The 11,877-nt window shown below is 36.6% G+C and overlaps 2 protein-coding genes across 8 annotated transcripts; one reads left to right on the top strand and one right to left on the bottom strand.

The window, feature by feature from the left end:
* Positions 1–143: 143 nt before the first annotated feature.
* On the top strand, positions 144–2,009 carry LOC124182952 (EKC/KEOPS complex subunit TPRKB-like). The gene has a single exon (XM_046570815.1). The coding sequence runs from the start codon at positions 640–642 to the stop codon at positions 1,177–1,179; it is 540 nt and encodes a 179-aa protein (XP_046426771.1). The 5' UTR covers positions 144–639; the 3' UTR covers positions 1,180–2,009.
* LOC124182943 (regulatory-associated protein of mTOR) lies at positions 1,495–11,868 on the bottom strand. Of its 7 annotated transcripts, XR_006870890.1 has the most exons (24): positions 11,302–11,868; positions 11,085–11,187; positions 10,502–10,743; positions 10,216–10,362; positions 9,726–9,910; positions 9,582–9,641; positions 9,365–9,465; positions 9,151–9,284; positions 8,489–8,872; positions 8,331–8,405; positions 7,976–8,233; positions 7,729–7,872; positions 7,338–7,590; positions 6,713–6,754; positions 6,319–6,464; positions 6,048–6,142; positions 5,852–5,957; positions 5,613–5,776; positions 5,361–5,531; positions 4,919–5,160; positions 4,470–4,667; positions 4,062–4,344; positions 3,597–3,875; positions 1,495–3,492 (listed from the first exon to the last, which is right to left on the bottom strand). XR_006870890.1 is itself a non-coding variant. In XM_046570781.1 (23 exons), exons 1-23 carry the CDS (start codon positions 11,500–11,502, stop codon positions 3,680–3,682), a joined length of 3,897 nt encoding a protein of 1,298 aa, XP_046426737.1. In that variant the 5' UTR covers positions 11,503–11,868; the 3' UTR covers positions 1,495–3,679. The 7 variants fall into 7 exon arrangements, 6 of the variants coding, with proteins under 6 accessions (XP_046426737.1, XP_046426736.1, XP_046426735.1 ...); XM_046570781.1 differs by having other exon boundaries at positions 1,495–3,875; positions 4,470–4,634; XM_046570780.1 differs by having other exon boundaries at positions 1,495–3,875; positions 4,470–4,646.
* Between the last annotated feature and the right edge of the window lie 9 nt (positions 11,869–11,877).

Below are 11,877 nucleotides of genomic sequence, written 5' to 3' on the forward strand. Positions count from 1 at the left end.
TTTTCACGCGGTGCGAAAAGATTCTATTCAGACAATTTTACCTTTTTATATTCTCAGAGACTTCAATGCTTTCTTGCTTTTATTAATACAACCCAGGCAACATTGAAGCCAAAAGGAGAAGCGAAACCATTCAATAGCACGTCCTTTGGATTGTAAAGTCATGTTTGAGACGACAAGTTTCAGGACACTAGACTTGTTATAGTTTCAACGTATTCATTGCTTATGCAAGTATGTACACATTATGATCTGTCTATACTCAAGAAGAAAGGAAATAAAGTAGAATTGGCGAGCTTCTTTGATTTTATAAAATCTAATCTGTGGTATGAGTATTGAAAAAACAATTGACCCAATGCAATTTACAGTTGCGGAGTATTTTCCACGAAGTAATACTAGTATTTTCGAACAGAATGAAAAAACAGCGTGAGATCAACGCGCGAGAAACTTTTGTGTAAACCAGTGCGACTAGTACGAACGGTACGAACCACGTACGAACTAATGACTGGATTCTTTTCGTTTCACTCGGTAGGCAAAGAAGAAAATCGGAATTAACCTAACCCATCAATTCAATTGTTATCGTTTATTGTGAGGTTAATTCACACCGTATTTTGCAAAATTTCTTAGCAAAGCTGTGCTAAAAATATGGAAAGTTGTACGGTACAGTTGGACGAAGATACAGGAAAATTTATAACATTATACTTGTTTATTAACGTTGAAAACACTGAAGAAATACGTAAAAAGTTAATCAGCGGGGAACTCCAATGTTGCGTTATGAAAGCCGGGCTCGTTGTCGACCTGTTTCAAGTTATCGTCGCAGCAAACAAGGCCGTAGTTAATGAGAAATTTGGCAAATTGACTACGAGAACAATATTTACAGAAATTTTATTCAACATGTCATTGTCGAAGAATATTACTCAGTCGTTGGTCAAGTTTGGCATTGACGATAAGGAGAAAAACATTATTGTAGGAATTATTCATGGATCGGATAATACAGAAGCTATGGCAAAGGATTCGCTAGCTGCGATCAAAGGCGAGAGAGTTTCGATTGGAAGGCTAAAAGAAATAACTGACACATCAGTAGTTAAAAAAATATATAAAGTCGATGAATCTGAACTGAAAGTTTCCAGTTTAATCGACTGCGTTGTGAGCAAAATGAACACCAAAGACTTTGCTTCTTACTGATAATTAAATTAATTTATTTGTGCTTTGTAATTATACGAATAAAATAATATTTTTATATGTATATTGAAAGTAATTGTCTATTTATCACTGAAAGGGAAAACTTTACTTGTTGCTGTTTTCTTTTTTTCTTCATTAAAAAATCGAATAAATAGCGGACTTATTATTTCATAGCAATAGATCGTATAACATGATCGAATTTTATTTACCAACTATTTACAAAGGCGTTGTTCTAATATGTTGGGTAATGTGTGCTGTGTACCTAAACAATGATTGTTCTGATTATTGTTTTCATAAACTATATCATAAGACGCCTGATAAACTTGATGCACCAATCATATATGTATATTTATAGCAATGCTTTACATAATTACAAACCTTTTACATTTAGCTGAGAGCAAGAATAACGATTACATACTTTTTAGGATAACGCAGTTGTCACTTTGCGAAAATATATTCTCAACGTATGACTCTTATTTACATGTTAGATAACCAATTGGCAACCGGATTGATGCGAACATGAGTTAATGTTCACCAACACTTTCTTTTTATTAAGTATAATAGTTTATGAGTAAAATTAAGCTTTAAAATATACGTGTAATGTATACCGTTATACATTCTACATGTATGCTTAGGGAGTTAATCAGTATTGCATTTTGGAGTAAACACTCTGCGTGTAGTGTTTTGAATTGGTAGTTTGATAGCCATGAATATTATTATTTGTTAATAAATATGATGGACAGATCCATGCTTTGCAACAGTGGAAAGATCAGCAAGCATGTACATAGTGTATGATAATACAAAGATTTTTAAGCATCTCGGCACATGGTGAAGAAAAATGAAAAATAAAATAAACCAAATATATCTCCCAGTATTAGACTGCAGGGATGGCATATGAAAAACAAAATTTATTAGAGAATAATTTTTTACGAAGCGAATAAATTACTAGTATGATGTAATGAACTTGTAGCAATTGAAGAACAGAGTTAATTATAGTAAGTTGTGTGGTTTATTACGATTCACGTAGTTGTTTAACATTTGCACTTCGAATGCCTCAAAAATTAATAATAAATTGTGGGTAATAAAACGTTATCATATTTCAATCCACCGAAATGGCCATATGCGCTTTTTGAATAAATATTATTCCTTTATTTATATATCATTTTCCTAAACTTTCTCTTGATCTTCTGACTAATCAAAAGCTATAGCACTATCAAATCAAGAATATTCTTGATGATTACTTATTTGAGCTTAATGTTAGTATCAGAATTTAGATTGTACGAACTTTCGTGGCTGCCACTCGATAAATATTTATCACCATTTGTCATTGCCAATCGCTGCCCAAGCAGCGAGTGTTGTACATTTATTATAGACATAATATTAATGGTTAATAGTTACCATTACTTAGAATCTTGACTTTGTATGATATACTCATTTACTCCTACACCTATTAAATAAAAGTATAGCTGTGTGATCTCGGAATCATTTGATTCACGTGCACTTCTGTATCTCAGCTAATTGCTTATTGTACCTGTTAAATTGGCAAAAAACTATTCGTGATTTTCAGTTTTACATAAATGGAGGTATACTTATGATATATGTGACATATTGACAACAAAAAAAATCATGTACGCAAATTCGATCGATTCTTGGCGCATGTTCAAAGATTTTTATTTTAACGTTTTATTTTGTTTGTTCCATCAATTCACTTCGTGAGATCTAATTCTTTTCGTTATATGATGTATAGTTCGAACTAATTATATTATTAAGTCGAGTACTAATAGAACAGAAAGTATTCATAAGAAAAATAATCAATGTTAAAAATGTAGGTAACGCATTGTTTCGGAGTCATTGGATTACTCTAATGACATAGATCTCCTGGTTGGTATCCTGTGATTTTCACAATTAAAAAAAAAGTCAGTCAAATCTTGGAAGCTGCAAGTTTGTCATATACCATTGTCAGAAAAACTCTTGCACGAAAAGAATGTATCGACTGTCCAATCCAATAAACAACTCGGCCTACTTCTTTCGGGATTGCTGCTTACCGCATGTGTACATAGTGTGCATTAAGTTTAAATTACGAACACAGGACCATGAATATTACGCGCTAAGTGAATCAAAATTTTAGATTAATAACGTGTTTTGATTAAGTGATAGAACTTGGATCTCTATTGCATTGCAAGTTGTGAAAGAAAAGTAGACGTGACTATGAAATAGAAGAAAAAAAAAAAGACAAAAATAAATAAAAAATTCTCACCTGTTTTGACATTTGCTCCAACATCATTACTCGATTTTTGCCACACAGGTAGATAAAAGCTAATGGTAAAGCATATATGTAGGTATTTACAAATTTATAGTAAGGAACCACATGATGGACGCTCGAGAAATTTTAACATATTCACGTAATACCACAGGCTTACTCAAATGTAAATAGGGATGGGGTCTGATGCAATATTTCTACGGCTTGCTGGATGTATCCCTATACCAGCTCCATCTCCGATAGTCATCTGCGCGGCTCAGAAGCGTAAACGGATACGGAACTGTCCATGCAGCCTGCTGCCAGTACCACTCTGTATGGATGGAAGTTGAGACAGCTGACTGGACCGATTCGAGTACCCATGAAACCTTCGTAGGACTTTATTGCGTTCAAGTTTTGGCCTGACATATTGTAAACACTGATGCATTGGTTCATAGATGCACTGAAAAGTATTGTATGTATTTTATTAGCATTTATTTACTCCAGGTGTATCTTGTATTTTTAAAAGTGGTATGGCTTCTTCACAGGTATTTCAGAAGTGCAATAAACTTCTCACTCACATTACTATAATTCTACCCTTGGCAGTTACAAAGAACGATGATAATTCTCTACAATTCATAGAACTCACCAGGTAAAAATGTCGGCAACATTGTGAACAGCCATAGCAGTTATTCCTTGGGCGGTTTGAACTGTGTTAACAGATGAATTCTTTCTGAGATCGAAGAATCTAATATCTCCAGATAATGAGCCTGTGATAAGTCGGGGGGCACCTGTCGCCGTACCCCTGAAGTAAGCACCAAGAACCCAGGCTGTGTGCTCTCTCCATGTCATCACTCTTGCTTCATGAGGTGGAAGCCGACGATCGAAAAGACGCACCGATCCATCACCGCATCCCAGAGCCATCAAGGTGCCTTTGATATTCATTTGAATGGTCAAACAATTTAATTTTTGAACAAATAAACGTATTGAAGTTAGATAAAAATGCACGTTAGCAGTTCCATGTGATTGATAATTTAGTTTAAAACGTTGAACTCACCAGAACCATCCGTGTCTAGACATGTAGCACAGATGTCCGCCCCAGTGGGTATATCTTGTTTCTTTAATTCGGTTTCAGCGTCCCAGAGTCGCACTATGCGCACGTCCCCAGTAACGGCTAGTGTTAGCGAGCGCTGTTCCCAGCTGGTGATAAGGCCGGCTGAAGCTGAATTGTGTACTGTTGAACCAGGGACACCAGCTACTTACAATATATAGTGAGATTTGACTGTTCATCACTCATTTTGAATTGAGGTGAAAGCTGATTTGGAATAAAGTTGGAAGTATCGAAAGATAGTTTACAATGAATTGAACATTTTTTTACTTAATTTAAATTTCAAGTGTTTCTACGTGAATAACAAAATTATTTTGGAGACTATGCTCTGATGTGATTTTAACGATCTGGCAGGTACCAAAGTGATATAAATTGCAAAATTGAAAATACGGTTTTACCACTGGGACTCTTTGAAGCAGGTTGTGCATCTGCTAAGGCTTGCCAAGCTGTGAGGAGCGTAGGGTCACGACCCAACATGTTACAATAATTTTTCCATATTCTTACAGAGCCGTCATCAGATCCAGTCATCAGAAGTGCTACGTCGTGAGAATTTATGAAACCTAATGCAGTTACACGAGCCATTTTACTCCCGCGGCTTGTGCAGTATGTAAGTCTTGTACCGGTTTGCCAGTCCCATATTCTACACAATAACGAATAATATTAATCCTTCAACTTAAGGTAAAGATGTGAAATAGTTGACAATAATTGTGGGCTCAAGATTTAATCATACTACTTGGCATCGTAAAAATAAAACGGGCATATCAATTTTTCAATGACAAAGTAATGATTTTTAACGACTCCTTAAGTTTCGTTAGATAAACAAAATTTTAAGAAACCTACCCGAAACAATCTTTTGCTGCAACAGCCAAATGCTTGTCAAATGGGTGGAAAGTAACAACTTCAGGAGGTTGAGGGCTTCGTGTATGAAAGACCTGAGACTCTAATCTTCCTCGCGCAACTCTGATCTGTTCCTCTTTTGCGTCTCTTCGTTGTTTCTTGTTTCGAAGATATCTAGTGATTATAATTCCGCGAGTTACAATACCGAAATTAATTTGAGATCAGTTTTAAGTATAAAATTAAATTACTTATTACCTCCACTCCCGTTCATAGTGAGCTCTACTCTCTATGTCATTGGTGGATTCTGTTTCACTCTCTAAACTGACCGGTTGAGCAAATTGGGCGCAACTCCATTCGACGAATAAGGACGTTGTCAATGGATTTTTGAAACCCAAAACCTCATCAGCCTCTTCAGTTATCTGAATTTACGGAAGTTACAGTTCCATTTTGTTAAGTAACATGAATTATATCAAGGCAGCAATTTAGAAGCTTACTGTATTAATCGGAGGTGTTTTTCTCGTCCGACTTCCGTGTAGTGGTACCCTTGGAGGGCGTAGAATTTCCGAGGTAGCGCTGACTGTAGGAAGAGACTCTCCCTTACTGGGATAAAAAAATAATTTCAAGTTTGAAAATTGACTATCTTAATTATGTGAAACGATCCTCGTGTCTTTCGTATCAATTTTTACTCACGTCAGAAAGCTAGCTCGACTAGATGGCGACGGGGGAAGGGAGATTGATGGTAGCTTTGCCTCTGTTACCTCTTTTGGTACTGAACATTCTTTGACCTGGATATTCAACATTTTTAGACTTTGCTTTTTGTAAAAATGTTATTTGTCAAATTCTGCATCATGTAAAATTCTAATTTGTACTGTTGATGGTGTAAAGCAATTTTCAGCATCATGGATTGTGTTTAAAAAACAAGCACTGAACTGAGAGCTGATACTATGTGTGGGAATTTTACCTGATTACGAATGTGGTTCGTAACTTTCTGAGACATTGTAGCGACCGAAGGATGCGGATCACTATCGAGGCTACAGAGGCCATGCCACAATTTCATGTACACACTTCCGTAAGACAAGCTTGGGAGATTACCAAATGATGATTGACCTGTACAAAAAGTGATGGACAGATTAGCCGAATCTATTTTAACTTGCGAACATATATGGTTTCTACAGTAAGAAAATCTCAAATGTGATTATGAATTTCCTTCACTTCAACTGATCACTAACTGCATGCAAGAAAAGAAAAAAAATTTCTAATGATCCACCAACTCTAAATTAAATTTAGAAAATAATCGCCAAACATGCATCAAGACATTCGGTTACGATATGATTATGTTTTGCACAAATTATTACCGATTGATTCGCATGGTTTTCTTACAAATTCCCAGTTGTTTCCTGGTATGCCAAAAGTTGAAAAGAAAAGCTGTTAGACACTTAGTCTTAAAATAAAACTGCAATTTATTAAGCGAACCGTTCCTTGCAATAACAAGTAACGTCATCAATTTTTCTGGGGTTTCAGCTATATTTTATGCAATTCAAAGTTTTGAAACTCTTTTTCAGAGATGCTAAAATAACTGATATAATTTTTATAGACTACAGCTTTCTTCGTTTCAACACCTTTTGGATATCCTAGGAGATCGAGTTCCAATCACAATAGCTGTAAGATGAGTAGAGTGTCCTGATAATCGTTTACTAATTAACAGAGCAAATATGTCTAAAGTTTGGCTCAAAGATTTTCCGGTGTGAATCATATGATCAGACTTGAGTCACTTTTTAGTATATTTATTAATTAGAAAAATTCCGAAGAATATAAATTCTTCATTTACGTGAGCTTAGGAACATAACAAACTTATCTTCAACACTTTTTCCGATTTGAAAGATGTCGTGAAATTTAATATGCATTTAAAAAACAAAAAAAAATGATTTGATTTAAATCTTGAAAGCAGTAAACAGTTGAAACGTTGTACAAGTACTTTACCTAAACTACTGATGGACGAAGAAGACGATACTCTCTTCATGCGATCTTGGCTAAAATCTGTCGTATCCGTGCCATAAGCGTTATTTGGCGAAAGAATTTTTAATCTATCTCTCGAACCGATCCGACGCATACCTGTGAATGGAGATAAAGTCTCGACGACCGGATCCCGCCTACTATTTTCTTCAGCAACTGCCAAAGTTACAAACGAGTTTTCAAAATGTAGCACCATCCATTGCAAAGCGACGACTAATTCCTGTGAATAAAAACGAAAACCGTTAGATAAAGACTTCCTGGCTAGAAATCACATGTATGTCAATCGTGATATATTTAAACCAATTACTCTATGCTTGATAATATAAAGAATAATTGAATGAATAAGGCTAACACATACCTTTCTCACAAGAGGGCTCATATCGTGACTAACAGTATTTATAAGCGTCATGGCGATAATTTGATCAATATTATTGGCATGTTCACTTCTTTTAGTGACACTGTTTATAAATGTTCCTAGAGCGTAGACCGCAGCTGCTCTGACCTGAGAAACAAATCACTTGAGTAAACAACTGAAATAAAATAGATGTAATCTAGGGACAACTAACTGTAGAATAATAAGGTCATTCATAAGGTCATAAGGTCACCTCAGGTATTGGATCTTGCAAAAGAGTGTAGAGTTTTTCATGCGCAATATCTCTGACTCCACACCACCTAGCTGCATCATAATTATGCCAAAGTCTGGCAAGGCACAGGCATAGCCACTGTCGTAGTAGAGGATTTGGGTCACCTAGTTGCTCCAGACAAATTGACACAAGACTACCTTTCAGAGCAGCTTCCTGCCCTGCTGGATAGTTGTTTACGATACTAGCCAAGACAAACGCAGCTAAAGTTCGGTGCTCGCTCTGAGAAATCGAGCATGAGGAAGATTAAAACTATGATTAACAAGTCATAGAGATTGTAATGCCAGAGGAATGGTAGTAGCTATACATAACAAATTACCGGTATTGTAGGATCTTGAAGAACGGAAAGAAAATATTTATGTCCATGGTCGCGCACTAGATCTGCCTGACACGTCTATAATATTATACTAGTTAGTTTATAAACAATTGATTGATTCATATATAGATATATAGTAATGAAACAGACGTTGAACATACACTGTCCACCGCAAGGATTTTTGCCCATATGAAAACTAACAAGGGTCTTAATTCTCTTGCATTGCTCTGTAGTAATTTCAAAACGTAAGGAAATATCCCAACACTTAGGGCTAGGTTTACAGCCCATGGTCCAAGGTCAAGGAACTTTCCAAGCAACTCCAAAGCTCTGAGCCTGTGTACTTGGCTCAGCAATACTTGTAATACAATTGGCAGTTGTTCGGGAGGGTTGCGAGACTTTGAACCTAACGTAAGCCATACTTGGAAGGCTGTGAGTTGTTCTTCGAAAAATGGCGAGTGAACAAATAAAGTCTCCGATTCCAATACCGCTGCTAGTTGAGCTAAAGAGAGGTCAAGAGCCAAATCCCAAGCCTGCCACATTGGGTGCTGCACAAAAAAGAAATTCATTTCTATTATCGGCTCAGTTATGGATATGGTAACTAATTTCAAGTGATTGTACCTGTGACTTGTATAACGAAACCATTTGCTCATTATGGACTTAAATTTGTTCGAATTGTGTTTTCATTTACTGTCAAATTCAACTGCCAGATATAAATAATGTTAGAAGCTTATCTTAAAAGCTATTACATCCTGAACCAGTTCCTTTTTTTTTGTAAGAACTCGATCATTAACATAAGAATGATTCGGTCCAAAGTGTTACTCACTTGAAACGTTGGTGGTAGTTTTGGGAATGAAACAGGTGTACAGTCATAGGATCGAAGGATCCTTTCCGCCAACAAAAAGTTTCTAAATAAACTAGCTACTAGTAAGTCTTGTCTAAATAATCTTTGGAACAGATCTGAAAAAGACAAAATAGTCCTTTGAGTAATCAACTGGTATCCACATCTAATGTTTCTAGAAAAAGAGGTATTGATATACCTCTAGGTAACGTATTCCAAGCAATGGTGTCTGTTATAGCCGTAAAGATCCAATTTAGTTCGCCTAGCATCGTCCTGCGATCTGACAACTGACCTGGTATTCTACAAAAAAAATAATAATAATAATAATAATAAATAAATAAAATAAACATCAATCTTCATCTTCATTACTATCATATTGTGTGAAAAATTTAGGACAGTTGACATGTGGAACTTACTTATCGATAAGGTCTAGGGACACCTTAGGCACTAATTTTGATGTATTCTGCATGACGAACCTGTAAACGAGATTAAATAAGACAGATTTATACCAGTCAATTACCACTACAACTGTTTTGGATACTATGGTTTATTCATCTCACCAGCGTAATGCAATTGTAATGGGAGTTGTAAGACAAGCTGTGAATATATCTGCAGGTAAATCAGGATTCATCGGAAGTATTTGACTAGCAGCACAAGCTGCCAGCTGTATACAATTCTTGTAAGAAGGGGCAGTTGCGCTGGCTACGCCCGCCGTCCTATTGTGCTGAACTGCCTGCTTTTCCATCTGTGAAAAAAAGAAAATATAATGTCGGCGGAAAAGTATGTTCTCCTTCCGTAATTTGAAACTTCGCTGTACATAAAGTTTTTAAACCGACACTAAAGATGTGTACATGAAGAACAAAAAATGTGAGAATATAGAAGCAGTGATTGGCATTTACAGCAACTCATAAAAATATATGATATCCTGGTCGAAACTAAGATTCAAATTCTTAAGTGAATGAATTCAACTTGAGTAATGATAGTATTGTTTTCACACTTGAGAGTCATGTATCTCTGACATTAAATATGTAAGTTGTGTAGTAATTTGACCTCGTATTCCCGTTCATGCTGTTCAGCAAACTGCTGAAAGGAATCAACGATGATTCCAGCATTTGAACAGTCGTATACATAGATAGAAGGTGCTCCCATCCATGTTTGCAGATCATACACCGACAGAGGAATGTACTGCGTGTATGTCTGAAAAGAAAAATACAACTGGTTAGCGATTACAGTGATATTTTATAATCTGTGGTAATTGGTGATGGTTCACTTATTGTGATATTTAGAAAGGATTTACGATTCTGCAATGAAATATCAAGCTTGCTAGACGACTAACCCTGTTGAAAACCCATATTTCTCCATTGCTGGTGGGTTTAGGAACTCCGTGACCGTTATAGTGGAATAGAACCCTCTCCTCCTTGGCATTGCGGCGCAATGACGTGCATAGTTTTTTTACTTCCTCGACAGTCGGATCAAGGCTTTGCTTGTACCTTGCACGTGGTTGCCATCGCTCATACTGCAGTTGAAGGTTTTTTCCAATCATCTCTAGAGCCTTTTGTGGGCTCATCAACTGTGGGTCTGCCCATAATATGTATCATTTTACAATGGGAGTGAAAAAGTATCTGGGGTTGGAATGTTGGTAGTTTGAATGTTTAAACATTGCATGAAAGGCATTAGATTGAAGTAATCATCGACACTACATTAGTTTTTATCGAAATTCAATATTAATGAATAAATGAGTTTTTGATCAAACATTGAATCAATTGAAACTTCGGTAAAAACCTGCATTATCGACCGGACAAAAGGAGCGGTTACACGAGGCGAGAAAAGACAACATAACCTAAGTACGCCGTGGTTGTTACATAATTGGCATGACAAAGAACGTTGATGTAAATAAATAAAGGAAAGTCATGAAATACCGATCCAACACTCGAGTCGAGCACAGGGTTGAGTTTTGACGACGTCCGGTGGATCGACGCCAACGTTGAGGCATAAAACGAGCGCGACGCTCACAGTTTTCATCTGGAAGTGTGACATCATGGTCATGACAAGATCACATGGTCCGCTCGACTATATCGATTAATATTTGACGCAGAATATGCAGCCGATGGGGTTGATATCTGTCAAAAAACATACCCGTTCCTTCATTCGCCATGTCTGCGTGATGCAATTAACCCCTTCAATCGTCGCTGTGTGCCTCGGCTTGTTGAAAGCGATTGGTAATTTCCAGTCGACGTCGTCTGGATGTGTATTATTATACTGATCGTGTTTGTTCCCGTTTCGGTTATCCACGCTCTCCGACATTGTTGGCGAGTAAAATAAATCACCAGTAACCATACATTGATGACACTTCTTTACAGAATCAACAAACGCATTTCACCAATTTTTTCTTCTACAGCTCAAATCATCTCCACGCTATTACGCCTTCGCAAGTTTATTTTATGAGCCACCATGTTGATTACGCCTGTGTTACACGCTACTGTTTTCGTTCCATCCTCAGCTCGGGCTCTTGACATTAAACCTGTCTTCGCGTCGGATTGATTATTTCAATTTTCTCCAACTAACCATCACCGAATCTCATCAACGGCTCACCCATTGAAATTTTTTTTTTCAATTTTTTCTTATATATTCCCTCTTAAATTTGCTACACGATTTCATGTCCACGCGGACGGCGCAAGGTCCACGGTAAGCCACGGTTCTCTCTCTCCCTCT

The sequence above is a fragment of the Neodiprion fabricii genome, chromosome 5, assembly GCF_021155785.1.
Source record: "Neodiprion fabricii isolate iyNeoFabr1 chromosome 5, iyNeoFabr1.1, whole genome shotgun sequence".
Lineage (NCBI taxonomy): Eukaryota > Metazoa > Arthropoda > Insecta > Hymenoptera > Diprionidae > Neodiprion > Neodiprion fabricii.

Bases quoted from the DNA above. Each gene is read 5' to 3' on its own strand.
- LOC124182952 (XM_046570815.1), top strand. From the start codon at position 640: ATGGAAAGTTGTACGGTACAGTTGGACGAAGATACAGGAAAATTTATA.
- LOC124182943 (XM_046570779.1), bottom strand. From the start codon at position 11,502: ATGGTTACTGGTGATTTATTTTACTCGCCAACAATGTCGGAGAGCGTG. The intron at 10,363-10,501 runs GTTAGTCGTCTA...TTTTCTTTTCAG, and splicing joins AAATATGGGTTTTCAACAGG to ACATACACGCAGTACATTCC. The intron at 7,873-7,975 runs GTGACCTTATGA...TTTGTTTCTCAG, and splicing joins TGCAAGATCCAATACCTGAG to GTCAGAGCAGCTGCGGTCTA.